At 48.5% G+C, this 12,605-nt stretch overlaps 1 protein-coding gene across 1 annotated transcript in view; it reads left to right on the top strand.

Moving 5' to 3' along the window:
• BMP6 (bone morphogenetic protein 6) overlaps window positions 1-11,769 on the top strand; it is a 96,216-nt gene extending 84,447 nt beyond the window's left edge. The window contains exons 4-7 of the mRNA XM_075416964.1: window positions 27-224; window positions 8,076-8,152; window positions 10,115-10,225; window positions 10,316-11,769. Coding sequence (XP_075273079.1) covers window positions 27-224; window positions 8,076-8,152; window positions 10,115-10,225; window positions 10,316-10,465 — 536 coding nt within the window. The 3' untranslated portion in view covers window positions 10,466-11,769. The remainder of the gene's footprint in view (window positions 1-26; window positions 225-8,075; window positions 8,153-10,114; window positions 10,226-10,315) is intronic.
• The last annotated feature ends 836 nt before the right edge of the window (window positions 11,770-12,605 follow it).

Here is a 12,605-nt window from a genome sequence, read left to right as displayed (position 1 = left end):
CACTCACTTTTCTGTTTGATTTGAAGGTTTCAGTGTAAATCCTAGAGAAGCAGGCCTTATAGGCCGAGATGGCCCTTACGACAAGCAGCCTTTCATGGTGGCCTTCTTCAAAGTGAGTGAAGTTCATGTGCGGACTACGAGGTCAGCGACAAGCAGGCGCAGGCAGCAGAGTCGGAACCGCTCCACCCAGGCTCAGGACGTTTCCAGGGTGTCTAGTGTCACAGGTAATCATGCAGCACCCGTTGTGTCGGGAAGCTGGGACAACTTCTTGGGACATTGCTGTTTGTTTCAGGGTGCAAAAGCAAGAAGGGAGATGTGAGATGGGATGCTTTTCCTCAAGGGAATAGGTTACATCTGCAACAGGATGCAAGAGGGGTCTCATGTAATGAGCCTTACAGGAGTCTTTGTGAATCCAGGGTGGAGTCCAGACCCCCGTGTGAAGTCGTGGCCATTGAATTTGCGGGAATGGGGAGTTTTAACATGGAATTTTGTGTTTGTAGGTTGCTTGCTACAGAGTATTTGCCTAGAATTACGCCATGTGAAATGCAACATTCAAAAGATTCCATCTCAGTGTACAGTGGGATTTGTGGTATTGCACATACACATTCCAGCAGAGTCCTCATTCAGTTTTCTTTGGAAAAACCCTGGTAGAACAGCACAAGATCTTTTTTTCGGTTTTGTTTTCCTTGTGAGAACAGCAGTGTATAAACAGTGAAGTGCATCTCCAGGCAGGCAAGGAGAGGCTTGTCTGTTCGCTGTGGAAATGTTGCATCTTGCAGGTGGTGTACAGCAGCCTTGTGAGTGCTATTGCGGGGTGGTGGGACAGTAGGATAACTCTGAACTTTTTGACAAAAACTGACAGTGTCCTGTCTTCTAAGTCTTGCCTGTTTCCCAGACACTCTGCCCTGCATCACAGTGCTACAAGTCCTTCGTTCACTGAGTACCTTTTTTCCTCTCAAATGTTTCAGCCTGTTCCAAGTTATTTGATTAATTTGCTTATGCTGCCCCCTTCATTTCCAGTAGCATCCCTGCTTTTCCCGTATCTAGAAGTTGCTATACCCCAAGGAAGAGAGGCGGATGCATTTTTTAGTCTGTATCGAGACGCACTGCAGGGAGATGAGCCAGCATTGTCAAAACTTAGCTGGTGCGAATCCGTAGGCTGGCTCTTGCTCTTGCATGCTGGGGTTGTGGGCGAGCCATGCTGCACCCGAGGTGGCCCCGAGCTGGCCATGACGCTGGGAACCTGCAGGAAGCCAGAGCTGGGTCAGGAGCCCCTCCAGGGCTGGCATCCAGGCTCCGGACATAGCGATGTGCCAGTGCAGCCCTATTGCTCCAGCCTGGCGTGGCGATGGACTTGCCCCTTGGGCTAGTGCGTGCCAGTGGCAGTTGGCCTCTTGCAGCCGTTGCGTGTCCTCATGGTGCACACCACAGCGTGGCTGTGGGTTCCCATGCTGTGCCATGCAATTGCTGCAATAGATTGGGTGTGAAATGTCACTTCATGGATTTTAAGGGCAGGAGGAGCGACTCGGCTCTGCAGCCTGACCTCCCCAAGGGAGGCCAGCCAGCACCAGCATGGCCCTGCCAGAGAAGTTATCATCTAATTCAGCATGAGAGCCCTCTGCCAGCCCCACAGGTGGAACTGTCTATTGGTCCCAATTGCTGGGACCCGCTTTGGTCCTGGTTTTCCTTGAGTGCCTCCAAGCTGCAGTTTTAAAGGCAGGCATCACGGCTGCTCACTGGGTTACTTTCCCATGTGATGGGCTTGCTTGGGTGTTACAAGCAATAAACCCAGCATTTACGCAGGTGGCATGAAGTTCTACCATTCAGGCAGGCTTGGTTGCCACTCTCCCTTCAGCGTGAGAACCTATTTTTTAATGCATTCACAGCGCTTTGGGAAAGTTACTTGCTGCATTGTTCTTTTGTGGTACTGGTAGCAGGGTCAGGATAGGCTCCAACTTTCTCTCTCCAGCTCCACAAGCTTTGCAGTGCTAAACTCAAGTTTTTACTACTCTTAAATCAGACAGTGTGACTCAAAGCTCCAGAGGGAGTAGATATATTGGGCAAAAAGGTCCATTTTTACATTGCTGCTTTCTTACACATCAGGTCGTAAAATTCTAAAATGACAAAAAGGGAAAAAATAGCTGGTTGCTCTGTGGTCTCAAGGGCTTTTTTGAGCTCTTCTAGCTCAAAGCCAGCTTTAATTTAAAACCTGGAATTTGGCAGTTCAGTAGTCAGCAAGGTATAGTTGAGCCTCCGTGAATTTAAGGCGGGGGAAAGGAGGGGAATTTAAAGTTAAGATGTATGTTTTGTTGGTTTCTGTGTTTAGAAAAGAGAGACTACATCAGCTTATTTTGCTTTCTAAGTGTGACACTCTTAGACTCTGTTCTTCTTAAGAAGTGGTTGACTTAATAGCCCGAGAGGCAACAATGACCGTTATGCATTTTTAGCATTAAAGAGATCACAGGGAATTTTTTTTTTTCAGTTGTCTGGGTTTATACATCCAGGCCCCGATGATGCGTGGCGGGGCTGGGGAAGTGTTTGCCCCAGGGTGAAGCAGGAGGCGAGCCCAGGGGTTATCCTGAAGACCACCTTCCTCTTCAGACGGTGCCCTGATGCTCTGGACCCAAAGCGGGTGCAGAACTGGGATGCTGTAATCCTCTTCTGTGGAACTCCCCACCTGTGCATCTTCCTCTCTTGCTGTGTCTTACGTCTTGTCAGATTTTTGGTCTGTGGTCTTCCCTGAGCCAGGATTGCCACTACATGTCAGGGCTGGAGGGCAGTTTCTCTCCTGGATGGCATTGATGTTTTTTTGTAGATGGAACCTTCCTTCCTCTATGTTAATGAATACACAGGGTTTTCTTTCTTCAGTCCAAAAGTGAAACCCTTTCCCAAAAGATTCTGTGAGTTGGGTCAGGGCAGTATGTTTGAAAAAGCCCCATTTGCTATCTAAATATGGAAAGCATTTCAAGGCCTGCAGTTCAGAGCACGTGAAGTGTGCTGCTGGCCTGGTACTGGATCTGGTGAGCCAGGGAGTTACGCGAAGGCATGCTGCTACGTGCGGGATTGGGACCCTGCTGTGCTCCCTTTGATGTGCAGTTGTTGTCCTGCAGTCAGTACCAAGTGCTCAGATGCTAAGGTTAAGGCTGTGGCATAAGAATCTCAATGGTCTGTATTTTTTCACCAAGAATGCTCATTTCTCTGTATTATAAACAAGTAATTATGACTCCCTTATATAAAGCAGAACCGAGTAAACCCCACGGATATAAACTGCTTTGACATAGAGTCCTGCGTCAATGCACTCTTGGAGCCAAGCTCTGTTCTTCTGCAGAAGGAGGATGAACAGGAAGAAGAGGAAGTATTTCCATCTGTTGAGGCAGAAAATCATACCCCAGCTCTGGCCCAGGACGTGGAGGAACAAGGAGGGTTGGAGGAGCGTGCAGGTTTTTCTCTGCTGTTGTCTGGGGAATCGAGTCCCTCGCTCAGTCGTATCTCGGGGCAGGTTTAGCTCGTGCTCTCAGACTCTGAGCTGACCCTCCAGCAAACCTCAAGAGATGGGGAATCTTGTCAAGCGACAGTGACCCTTGAGCCTAAGGACTTTGCTACCGTATGACTGGCTCCTCCACGAGTTGCAGTTTCTGTACGGGGCTGCCTCCTTGCCCAGTGGTGACAACCCTCCTCTTCTGCGAGTCAGCCTCCAGGCACATCCCTTCCCAGCAGCCCCTCCGTATGGAGAGAGTCGCGTCAGGATGTCTGACTTCAGGCTGCGCTTGCTGCTCCCAGTGAAACTCCTGCAACACCCCTTTCAGGTCCTTCTCTTTAGCCACCCCAGGGACTCCAGGACTGGTGTGAGGTGCTCCGTGAGAAGTGGGGGGACCCTCCAAGCAGCCTTTCCTTCCAGCGGACGTACATGGCACCAGGCAGATTTCCCTGTGTGTACAGGAGCGAGGTACCGCAAAGGGCATCATGTACAAACACTGAAGGCAAAGAAGGACAAATGTTTTCGTGGTGGCAAGGGTCTTGTTAATAGACATCATTATCTTGCAGCCAAGCTTCCCTGTAGCAGAGTGCTCGGACGCAGACCAAGGGCAGCGTGGCTGGCATTTCTGTATGTGCCTTCACATGCGGGTCCATGTCAGCTCAACATCTCTCCTTCTTCCCACCCAAGCAGATCGCTTTCATGTGAAGTGGGCCGTTATTAACTGCGTGATCAGTTTACACCAGCTTTATCCGGACAAATCACCAAAGTCAAACACCAAGAAGAAGGGGCTGGCCTTGGGCCTCTGTCAAAGCTGTTTTGGCCCACAGAAGCAATTAGTTACCCTGTGGAATTTGGTAAGCTGGCACCTTGGGAGCAGCAAGAGTCTTCTCAGACGGATTGACCTCAGTAAATATTTATATGTTCATTGCCAGCACTTAACGTGGGAGAGGTTATAGGAAATACAAGGTCGGTGCAGAAGTGTCTGTAGGAGGAAGACCATTAGGGTCAGGGTATTCTCTCTCTCCTTTCAGCAACACAAATGCCAGCATCCAGCCTTAAGAGAAACATCTGTGCTCGCAGAAAGTCAGGCTTGAGTTCTGGTGAAGGCAGACAACGATCAGCGCAAACAAGCCACAGAGAAAAGCCATCCTAACTGTGCTGTTTTCACTGTGCTTCCCTGGAAGTTATTTTTAAGTGCATAACTAGGGGGTTGGTTTTATTTTTCTAAATCTCTGTTTTAGGCAAAATACTTTTCAGTGTGATTGCATGCAGTGCCTTGTAAGTGCCAAGCTAGTGTTTCTGAATTGGTACATTCAGGGGAAAAAAAGAGATGATTTTGCTAAACCCGCAATGAGCCTGTCGGAGCTCCCAAAGCAGCTCCCTAGGCTCGCAACCCTGGCAAGCCATGTCGTGGCAGTGTAAGCCAGCCCGGCGGCGGCTGTTGGCAGCGTCCCCCCACTGCAAGCTGCTTCCCCTCGGCCCTCCTGGCTCCCCGCCGCAGGGCTGCCGGGGAGGGACACACGTCCTGTTGCCTCGTGGGTGTTGGGTCTTTGCCCTGCAAACCACCTCAAAGAGCAGTTTGGGCTAAAACAGTTGAGCGCACTTGACTGGGGTAGCTGGTCCTGCTTTCCAGGCTTTGGAGAAGTTATGTCGTGGAGGCCAGCTTCAGTAGCTGAGCAAGCTTTAGCTCACTGCCAGAAACCCTTTACCGCATGGGCTTCTCTCTGCTCAGGCCCGTAATTGGATGTACGTGGCTCTGGGCCGTGTGCTGAGCCCCAAACCATAGGGAATGGTTCCTCATTACGCACATCTGTGTGGCTGCATTTTTTTTCCCTGATTCAGAAAGCCACTGCTGAGGGTTGATTAAAGGTTTGTAGCATCCCTGAAGTTGAGCTGAGGTAGATTCTATCAAATAGACGTGGTAGGCAAACAGGTAAGAAGGACAGAGGGCAGGGGAGCTTGGGGTGAGGGTTAACGGGGGAGAAATCCCGGGAGAAGGGAGGTTTAATGTGTTGACACTGATGAAAGCAGAGGCTGAGCGTGGGCGAGCGAGGAGGTGGAGCTGTCTGCGGCTGCCTTGGCTGGAGGGGTGCCGGTGCTCGGTGCAGAATGTGCGTCGGGCAACTTGACTGCCTGCCGGTGAACTGGGACGCATCAGGGGGACCAATTTCAGGCAGCGTGAGAGAGGACGCGTTCGTGACACGTTCTGCTTCTCGTAGCTTGTTAAGCAGCTCTTTTTTGCCTTTGTTTTCTTAAACTTGTGATTGCTCACAGCCTCTCTTCCCAGTCCTGTTTTCTCTGCCTCGCTTGCCTTCTCCCCTTTCCCGCAGCTGATTTGGGTGAGTTGTAGCTGGATTTGGAAGGCAGCTTAGTTCTTCCCACTCTGTTGTGAATAGATCAGCTCCACTGTAACTCCCTGTCAAATACAGGTGGGTCTCCCCAAAGCAAACAATACATTCCCATTGAAGAACGATGAAGTTGTGTTTTCAGATACTGAAGTGAAAGCCTTTGACAACTAAACATATCTTCTGCTCATTTTTTTCCATTGTTACGACCAGACCGTTTAGAAACATCAAATGGTAGAAATTTGCTTCTGGGCTGAGCCAGGGACTTGAAAAGCTTCATCTGAAAAAAACCACCACACCCTGGTTTCTGCTGGGTATGTCTGGTTTGAAAATGGAAAGCTTGAATAGAGAGACTCGCCTCCATCCTTGCTACCGAGCGCTCCTGAAAGAGTGAGTGGTTATGCTGCAGCAGGCTGTTAACCAGCTCTGCTCACCTGATTAAATCCGTGATTGAAATGAAGCTATTGAAAGTCTGAAATGCAATCCCTAAAGTTTAAAACCCAAACTGCTTCTAAAAACAACTCTCTAATCTTTGGTGGTTTGGAGCCTAGGTTTGAGGTGTAGGGTTTTTTCGGACCTTGGTGTTAACTGTACCCAGCTGTAGTGCTGTGCTGCCCTTAATGTCAGTTGGATGTGCTTTTAGTATTATAGTTTTTCTTTTGAATAAATATTTGCGTTTGTAGTTCCCAAACTTGGGTGGGGGCTGGAGGGAAGAAAAAAGAAAGGCTTATTCAGAGCCAAGGAAAAATTCACTAAAAATATTTTTCTGTCCCAGCTGCCGCATCTGGGGAAAGCTGCGCTGCTGGGAGGGTCCCCTTTCAATCAGCATTAGGGGCACCGGGGTCTGGGTGGCCGAAAGGCCCAGGGCAGTGGGAGGCAGGCACGGCACATCAGCGTGCGGCATCTGCCTGCTGACGGAACCACCTCTGCGTGCAGACCGGGCGTGCGAGAGGAGAGGAGAGGAGAGGACAGGAGGGGAGAGGAGGAGGCCCCCATGGATAAGGCGCTGAAGGCAACACAGATGAGTCTGGATCTGGCTCCACGACGAGCACGTGTGTGTCGCTGTGTGGGGCTCCCACGCTGCTCAAGCCGTATCTGTCGCCATCTCTTCTTCTCATGCGTCCCACTGGGCGCGAAGTGACGGTCTGTCAGCTGCAGCTGGTGGCCGAGCCGCCCCGCTGCAAAGGTGGTTTCTGTGGCTGCTGTGGTGAGGTCCGGCAGCCGCCCGAGGCGTGATGGGATCAGCCACCGCCCATCAAGGCTGGGTTTGTGCAGCCACCCGGGGGTGAAAGGCCCCTCTGTCACGGCTCGGCTCCTCCGCTCACTGTGGTTCCAGGTGTTTGCGTGCGGAGCTGCCTCTCTTTCCAAATATAAATGGGAAATTCCACTCGCCTTCAAAAGCTGCATTTTGTGGGGCTGTGGGGAGCAGCTCCTGCGTGGCTGAAACATCCTCTTGTGTTGTGCCATGGCGAGGGGGAAGGTCTCTGGTCAGGGCTCTGCACCCTGCACCCTGGCTCTTCTGGGCAGTATTGGCACTAAGGAGCCGGCTGACGTTGGAGCCGTGTCAAATCCTCTGTCATTGGCAGATAAGTGGGTTATAGGAAGGAGAAACTTGTTTTTCAGAGCATGGATTGTAAAGGTCCAAGAGCAGAGTGGTGCGTGGAGCCATGTGTGATGTCCGGGGCAGGCTGGGGGTAAGGCACAGAGAGGGATGGGGTCACAGTTTCACTGCCTGTGGGACATCTTACCTGTTTAAGGACTTCTGCTGACCGGTACAGGGGCACAAGGAGATGATTACCCATCCCGGGGTTGTAATTCTCTCAATAAGCACATGCGTTTTGAGCTACCTCCTGGCGTGGCACATGTCAGAAACCATGGCCAAGGAAGTGGGGCAAGTCTGAGCACCCAGCAGGGACGTAAGCTGTGCCGGGCTGAAGGTGCAGGGGCTTATTTTTAAGAAATCATTTTACTGGAGGTGTTTTACGAGTACTGCTTGTCAAGTTACTGAAGGCAGCTGAAGGAATTATAACCAAGTCACTGTTGCTTGGGTCCCTCCATTCCTATGGAGGTGTCTTCAAAGCTTCAGCCCTGCTTTGGATGTCCCCCAACACCCTTCTCCGTTTGGCTGCTGAGGGAGGTCGCTGTTTCTTGCTGCTGGGCCCACAGCGCGCACACAACTGTCCAGCTGTGCCCTCCAGCGATGCTCTGCCTGTTTTACTTTCTAAATTCCTGTTTTGTTTTTATTTTAACAGATTACAACAGCAGTGACTTAAAAACAGCGTGCAGAAAGCATGAGCTTTACGTTAGCTTCCAAGACTTGGGATGGCAGGTGTGTGATGTTTCTCTCTGGGTAAACTAGACATTTTGTTATGAAATGTTATCTAAACAGTGTCACGGTAATTCCACTCGAGGCTGCCATTATGCTTTAAAATGTCCCTTGTGCCTCCCCACCAAAACCAGCCCCAGGGAAGGGCAAATAAATATTGATAGTTGTGACATTTGATAAGAACCAGAGGAAGCTTGATACTTTATGAGATTCAAGTATACAGGCATTCTCTGTCACTCATGGGAGTCACGGTACGGGCAAGGACTCATAATCTGTGTACCTCTAATGATAAGGAAAAAAATCTGATGCTAAGCAGTGATTTTAACCAAATCAAGGTTTTTTTCATGATCAGCCTACTTCTAACCTTGGCCATTGTGTTGAAATCCTCTAATCCTGCCCCACAGTTAGCATGGGCAGTGGTGGGTGGCCTGAAGGCTGGGTTCAGTTGCGACACCATGAGGCTAGAGAGTTGTTTAGATTAAGTTATTTAGGACCAGGCCACAGTGTCATCAAACATCATGTTTCAAAGAATGTCCTCCTTTTCTCTTTTTTTAAAAATGTATATTTTTTTTTTAATTCTTTCATTCAGCACTTTTGTGAGGGAGGTCCCATTTCTATCAGCTAATGTTTTTAGCAGATTATAAATCAGGAGGCCCAGGGCTGCCCCTGCTGCTTCTGTAAAACCCTGCACGCGAAAGTCCTCTCCCAGCTGATGGGACAGCAGCATTTTTTGTAGCTTGTGTCAGCTCCGTCCCACTAGCCACAACTATGGCTGCACGCTGACTCCATTCCCCATTGCTTGTTAGTGGCTTTTTTTGCTTGTGCAGTCTTCCCACCTCCTTCTTAGCTCGCTTGCCCTACTTCCAGGCAGGAGGCATGTTCCAGCTGTGATGTTCACGGTCTTAAAGGCACTGCCTTCAACTTTCTGCACCTTTCAAGTTCCAGATATGAGAAGAAAGGCAAGATGCTGCGCAACGAAGGGCAGAGACCGGCAGAGCTCATTGCAGGAGTTGGGAATCCAGACCCTGCTTGTTGTAGAGAGGTGGTGGAGGCAGGGCAGCAGCCCCTTGCAGTTGTTGGGCACTGCTGTCTCCTTCGCAACACCCAGCAGGTTTTTTTCTAGGAGTGCTTCCCTTGGTCTTACACTGCATTAAACCCTAAATTTAATTACACAGTCTGTATTGGCTTCTGTAGCAGGGGAGTGGCTGTCTGTGGGCTAACCCAGGTAATTGTTGTCAGGTAAAGGGGAAATCATCTTAACAATTACATACATGTGAGACATGCTGGTACGTCCTCCTGCAGAGCCTGACACTGAGGGAGAAATGCCTCCTGCTAGTTGGTTATGTTTTTAAATTTACCTTTGGCTCTTTTGTGTCAGCAGTGGAGAAACTGTAATTTCTTGTTAGCCCTATGGTGAAGAGTCACCTTCTTCCACGGCGTGGCACTCAGCTTGCCACCGGGGCCACCAGCCTGCTCATGCACCTGTGTTCCCTAGTCCCGTTCTGGAGGTCCCTGGGTGCACTGTGCACATGTGCATGTACATGATTTTCTCTGGGAGGGGACACAACCTGAGGCTGTGACTCAACCTAGGAAAGGCCGTTCAGCCAGCAGGCCTAACCTGCATGAAACCTTGGGACATAAAGGCATCCAAACCACAATCCCCACAAGGCAACCGTTTGAAGTATAAAACTGGTTTAGTTTGTGGCAGTTAAGCTGTGCATAGATGTGCACTATTTGGACATTACAATCAGTGTGTCCATGGAAAAGTCATGGCTCACAATGAAAAAAAAAAACACAAACCAAAAACCCAAGAACCCCAAATCCCCAACAGTTTCAGCGAAAACACATTTTTACCCGCAAGAAAAAGTCAGTGGAAAATTTTCAGCTGGTCTTAATTGCACGCAGTTGTCTGTAGAAGCTGGTAACTTTCTCATTTGCATCACGTTCTGTTTGTTTCCTAAAAAGGACTGGATAATCGCTCCAAAGGGCTACGCAGCAAACTACTGCGACGGGGAGTGCTCATTTCCACTCAATGCCCATATGAACGCAACCAACCATGCCATTGTACAGACTCTGGTAAGTCTCCAGAAAGCTCCATGACAAAACGATAGGTGGATTTACAAACCAGTTACCATTGTCTCAGTTGTGTTTTCTTTTTGGCAACAGGTTCATCTTATGAATCCTGATTATGTTCCCAAACCCTGCTGTGCACCTACCAAACTAAACGCCATATCTGTTCTTTATTTTGATGATAATTCTAACGTGATCTTGAAGAAATACAGGAATATGGTAGTAAGAGCTTGTGGATGTCACTGACAAACAGTCTTCACACAGACTGTGATTCTACCATGAACTTCCATCCTACCTTCTGCGCTTTCATGAACTACCTGACCTTGGAGAAGAGAAACAATTGATGAATGACCTTTCAGAACACCACCTATGTGCCTTGTGCAAGGGCGGGCTGTGGGCACTGCATGCTTGGCCATGAGCGGAACGCTGGACTTCTTACAGACTGGCCCTACACCCCAGTGGCCACTCAGCTCTGCAGAGCCAGGGCCCGCAGAGCAGCAGTGTGTCCCCGTGTGCTTTATTGGGCTGGGACGGCCTTCATCTCAGCTAACAGCCTGGCCAGTGCTTGGATAGGCGCTGCAGTTTTACCAGCACCCAACACCCAACACAAGTGAGTTTTCTGTGGTGAAGGATGAGGGGAGGGACAGGGAAGCTGGTGTAAAGAAAGCAGTGTTAGTACTTTGGACGTAAAGCATACATCTTGTACAAGAGGTGTAATGTAAAATTCCTAGGGTTAGGAATTGCCTCTTGTCTAGGACTACTTACTACACCTAGACTGTTGGTCTCCTCCTGAAACCTGTCATGACAGTAAGCATCTTAAATTGTGCCAAAGCAAATGTTTCAGCTCTCTTATTCTCCAAGCACCGTTTAAGTCTGACGCTGCAAGCGTAAGATGGCTTGGCTGCACCCAGTGTTAGAAGCACTAGCGTGAACTCAGAGCCTGGCTGGTTTTTCCAGCTCAATATTTGACTGAGCAATATAACTTCATACACTTCATCTTGTGCAACTTCCTTCCATTCCCCACGCGGAGCCGCCTCATCTACTACCACTTGCCCAGGAAAGAAGTCGGGACGCTTCTACAGCTGTAATTCAGACGTAAGAGTTTAGGGGCCATTCATTCTCTAGCTGGACAAATTATTTACAGGAAGACAGAATGTCAACAACATTTGCAAGGATTTGGCCAACTTTTTCTCTTCAACGCACACAACTAACAAACTGGTATAAAGGATACATTCACAGCGTAGCTACGGTTTGTCTAGCAGAAGCTAATAGCAAATTGTTCTGATCCATATTAAACTTGTATTAAATGCACTTACCTCTAATTCTTGCATTTAAAAGGCTTCTTGTAAATACAAGCTATAATTTATTGCACTTGTCACTGTATATTCATTGTGCTGTACCATTTATAGAAAGATCGCTTTTTTAAAAAGTTTTTATTTAGAAAAATCTGTGTAAACAATTGTACCACTTTGATTTTATACAAGAAACTCATGAGACTGTGCTTCACTAGAAAGTTGTTTAAAAACGTGATAATAAAGGCTTCCTTTAAGGCAGAAGTACATACATTGATCTAATACATCTGCCAGTACAACACTTGGCTTTCACTGTGACTTTTCACCCTTACACATTTTTAGATTGAACAGAATCAAAAGTTCTGGACAGACAGTGAAGTGAAGTACCAGGAGAAATTCACCGATTTAAAAGTTCATGGTTGTGTGTGGTTTTTGGTTGTGTTTTTTTTTTAAAAAAAAGAAAAACACGCACACACAACCACCAATCTACTCCATATGATGGACAAAAAATCAGCATCTTGACAGATTAGTCAAATTAGCCTGCAGGCATCCTCATTCCATGAGTTTCTGTGCACACGAGACGGCAGAATTCAGTCTCAGAATTCAGTTTGCTGTTGTCTCTGTGTCATGACAGTCTCTGCAGTGTAAACTCTTTGGCTTTCAGTTGTGTCTCACACGGACCATCTTACACACCAAGGAACAGAGCCGTGCTGTAAACCCAAAGCACCACAGAGCGCACGGGCCTCGCGTTCAAACTTACCAACGCTTACAGCTTGGAAAAAGGTTAAGGCTCAAGAAAAGTGGGAAACTATTTTACACTACTATAGAACAGCTGAATGAAAAGGAAAAAAAAACTAAACACTGTACTACTTGTCTCTGAGTACTCTGAGTAAGGAGTAGGTCAGCACAAAGTCTGGATTCAGGCAAGCATAGGAAACACCACATCATCAGCTCCGAAGTCTCACTGATCGCTTAATATTAACGGAGCAGTTACAACAGCACCAGTTCATGTTGGCTCTACATAAGTAGAGCATCGTTACTCCTCTGGAGCTGGACGGCAGCAGCCTATGGAGGTCCACCTGACACGTGCACAC

This window comes from Opisthocomus hoazin, chromosome 3 (genome assembly GCF_030867145.1).
Source record: "Opisthocomus hoazin isolate bOpiHoa1 chromosome 3, bOpiHoa1.hap1, whole genome shotgun sequence".
Lineage (NCBI taxonomy): Eukaryota > Metazoa > Chordata > Aves > Opisthocomiformes > Opisthocomidae > Opisthocomus > Opisthocomus hoazin.
This window is presented reverse-complemented; position numbering and strand designations above follow the sequence as displayed.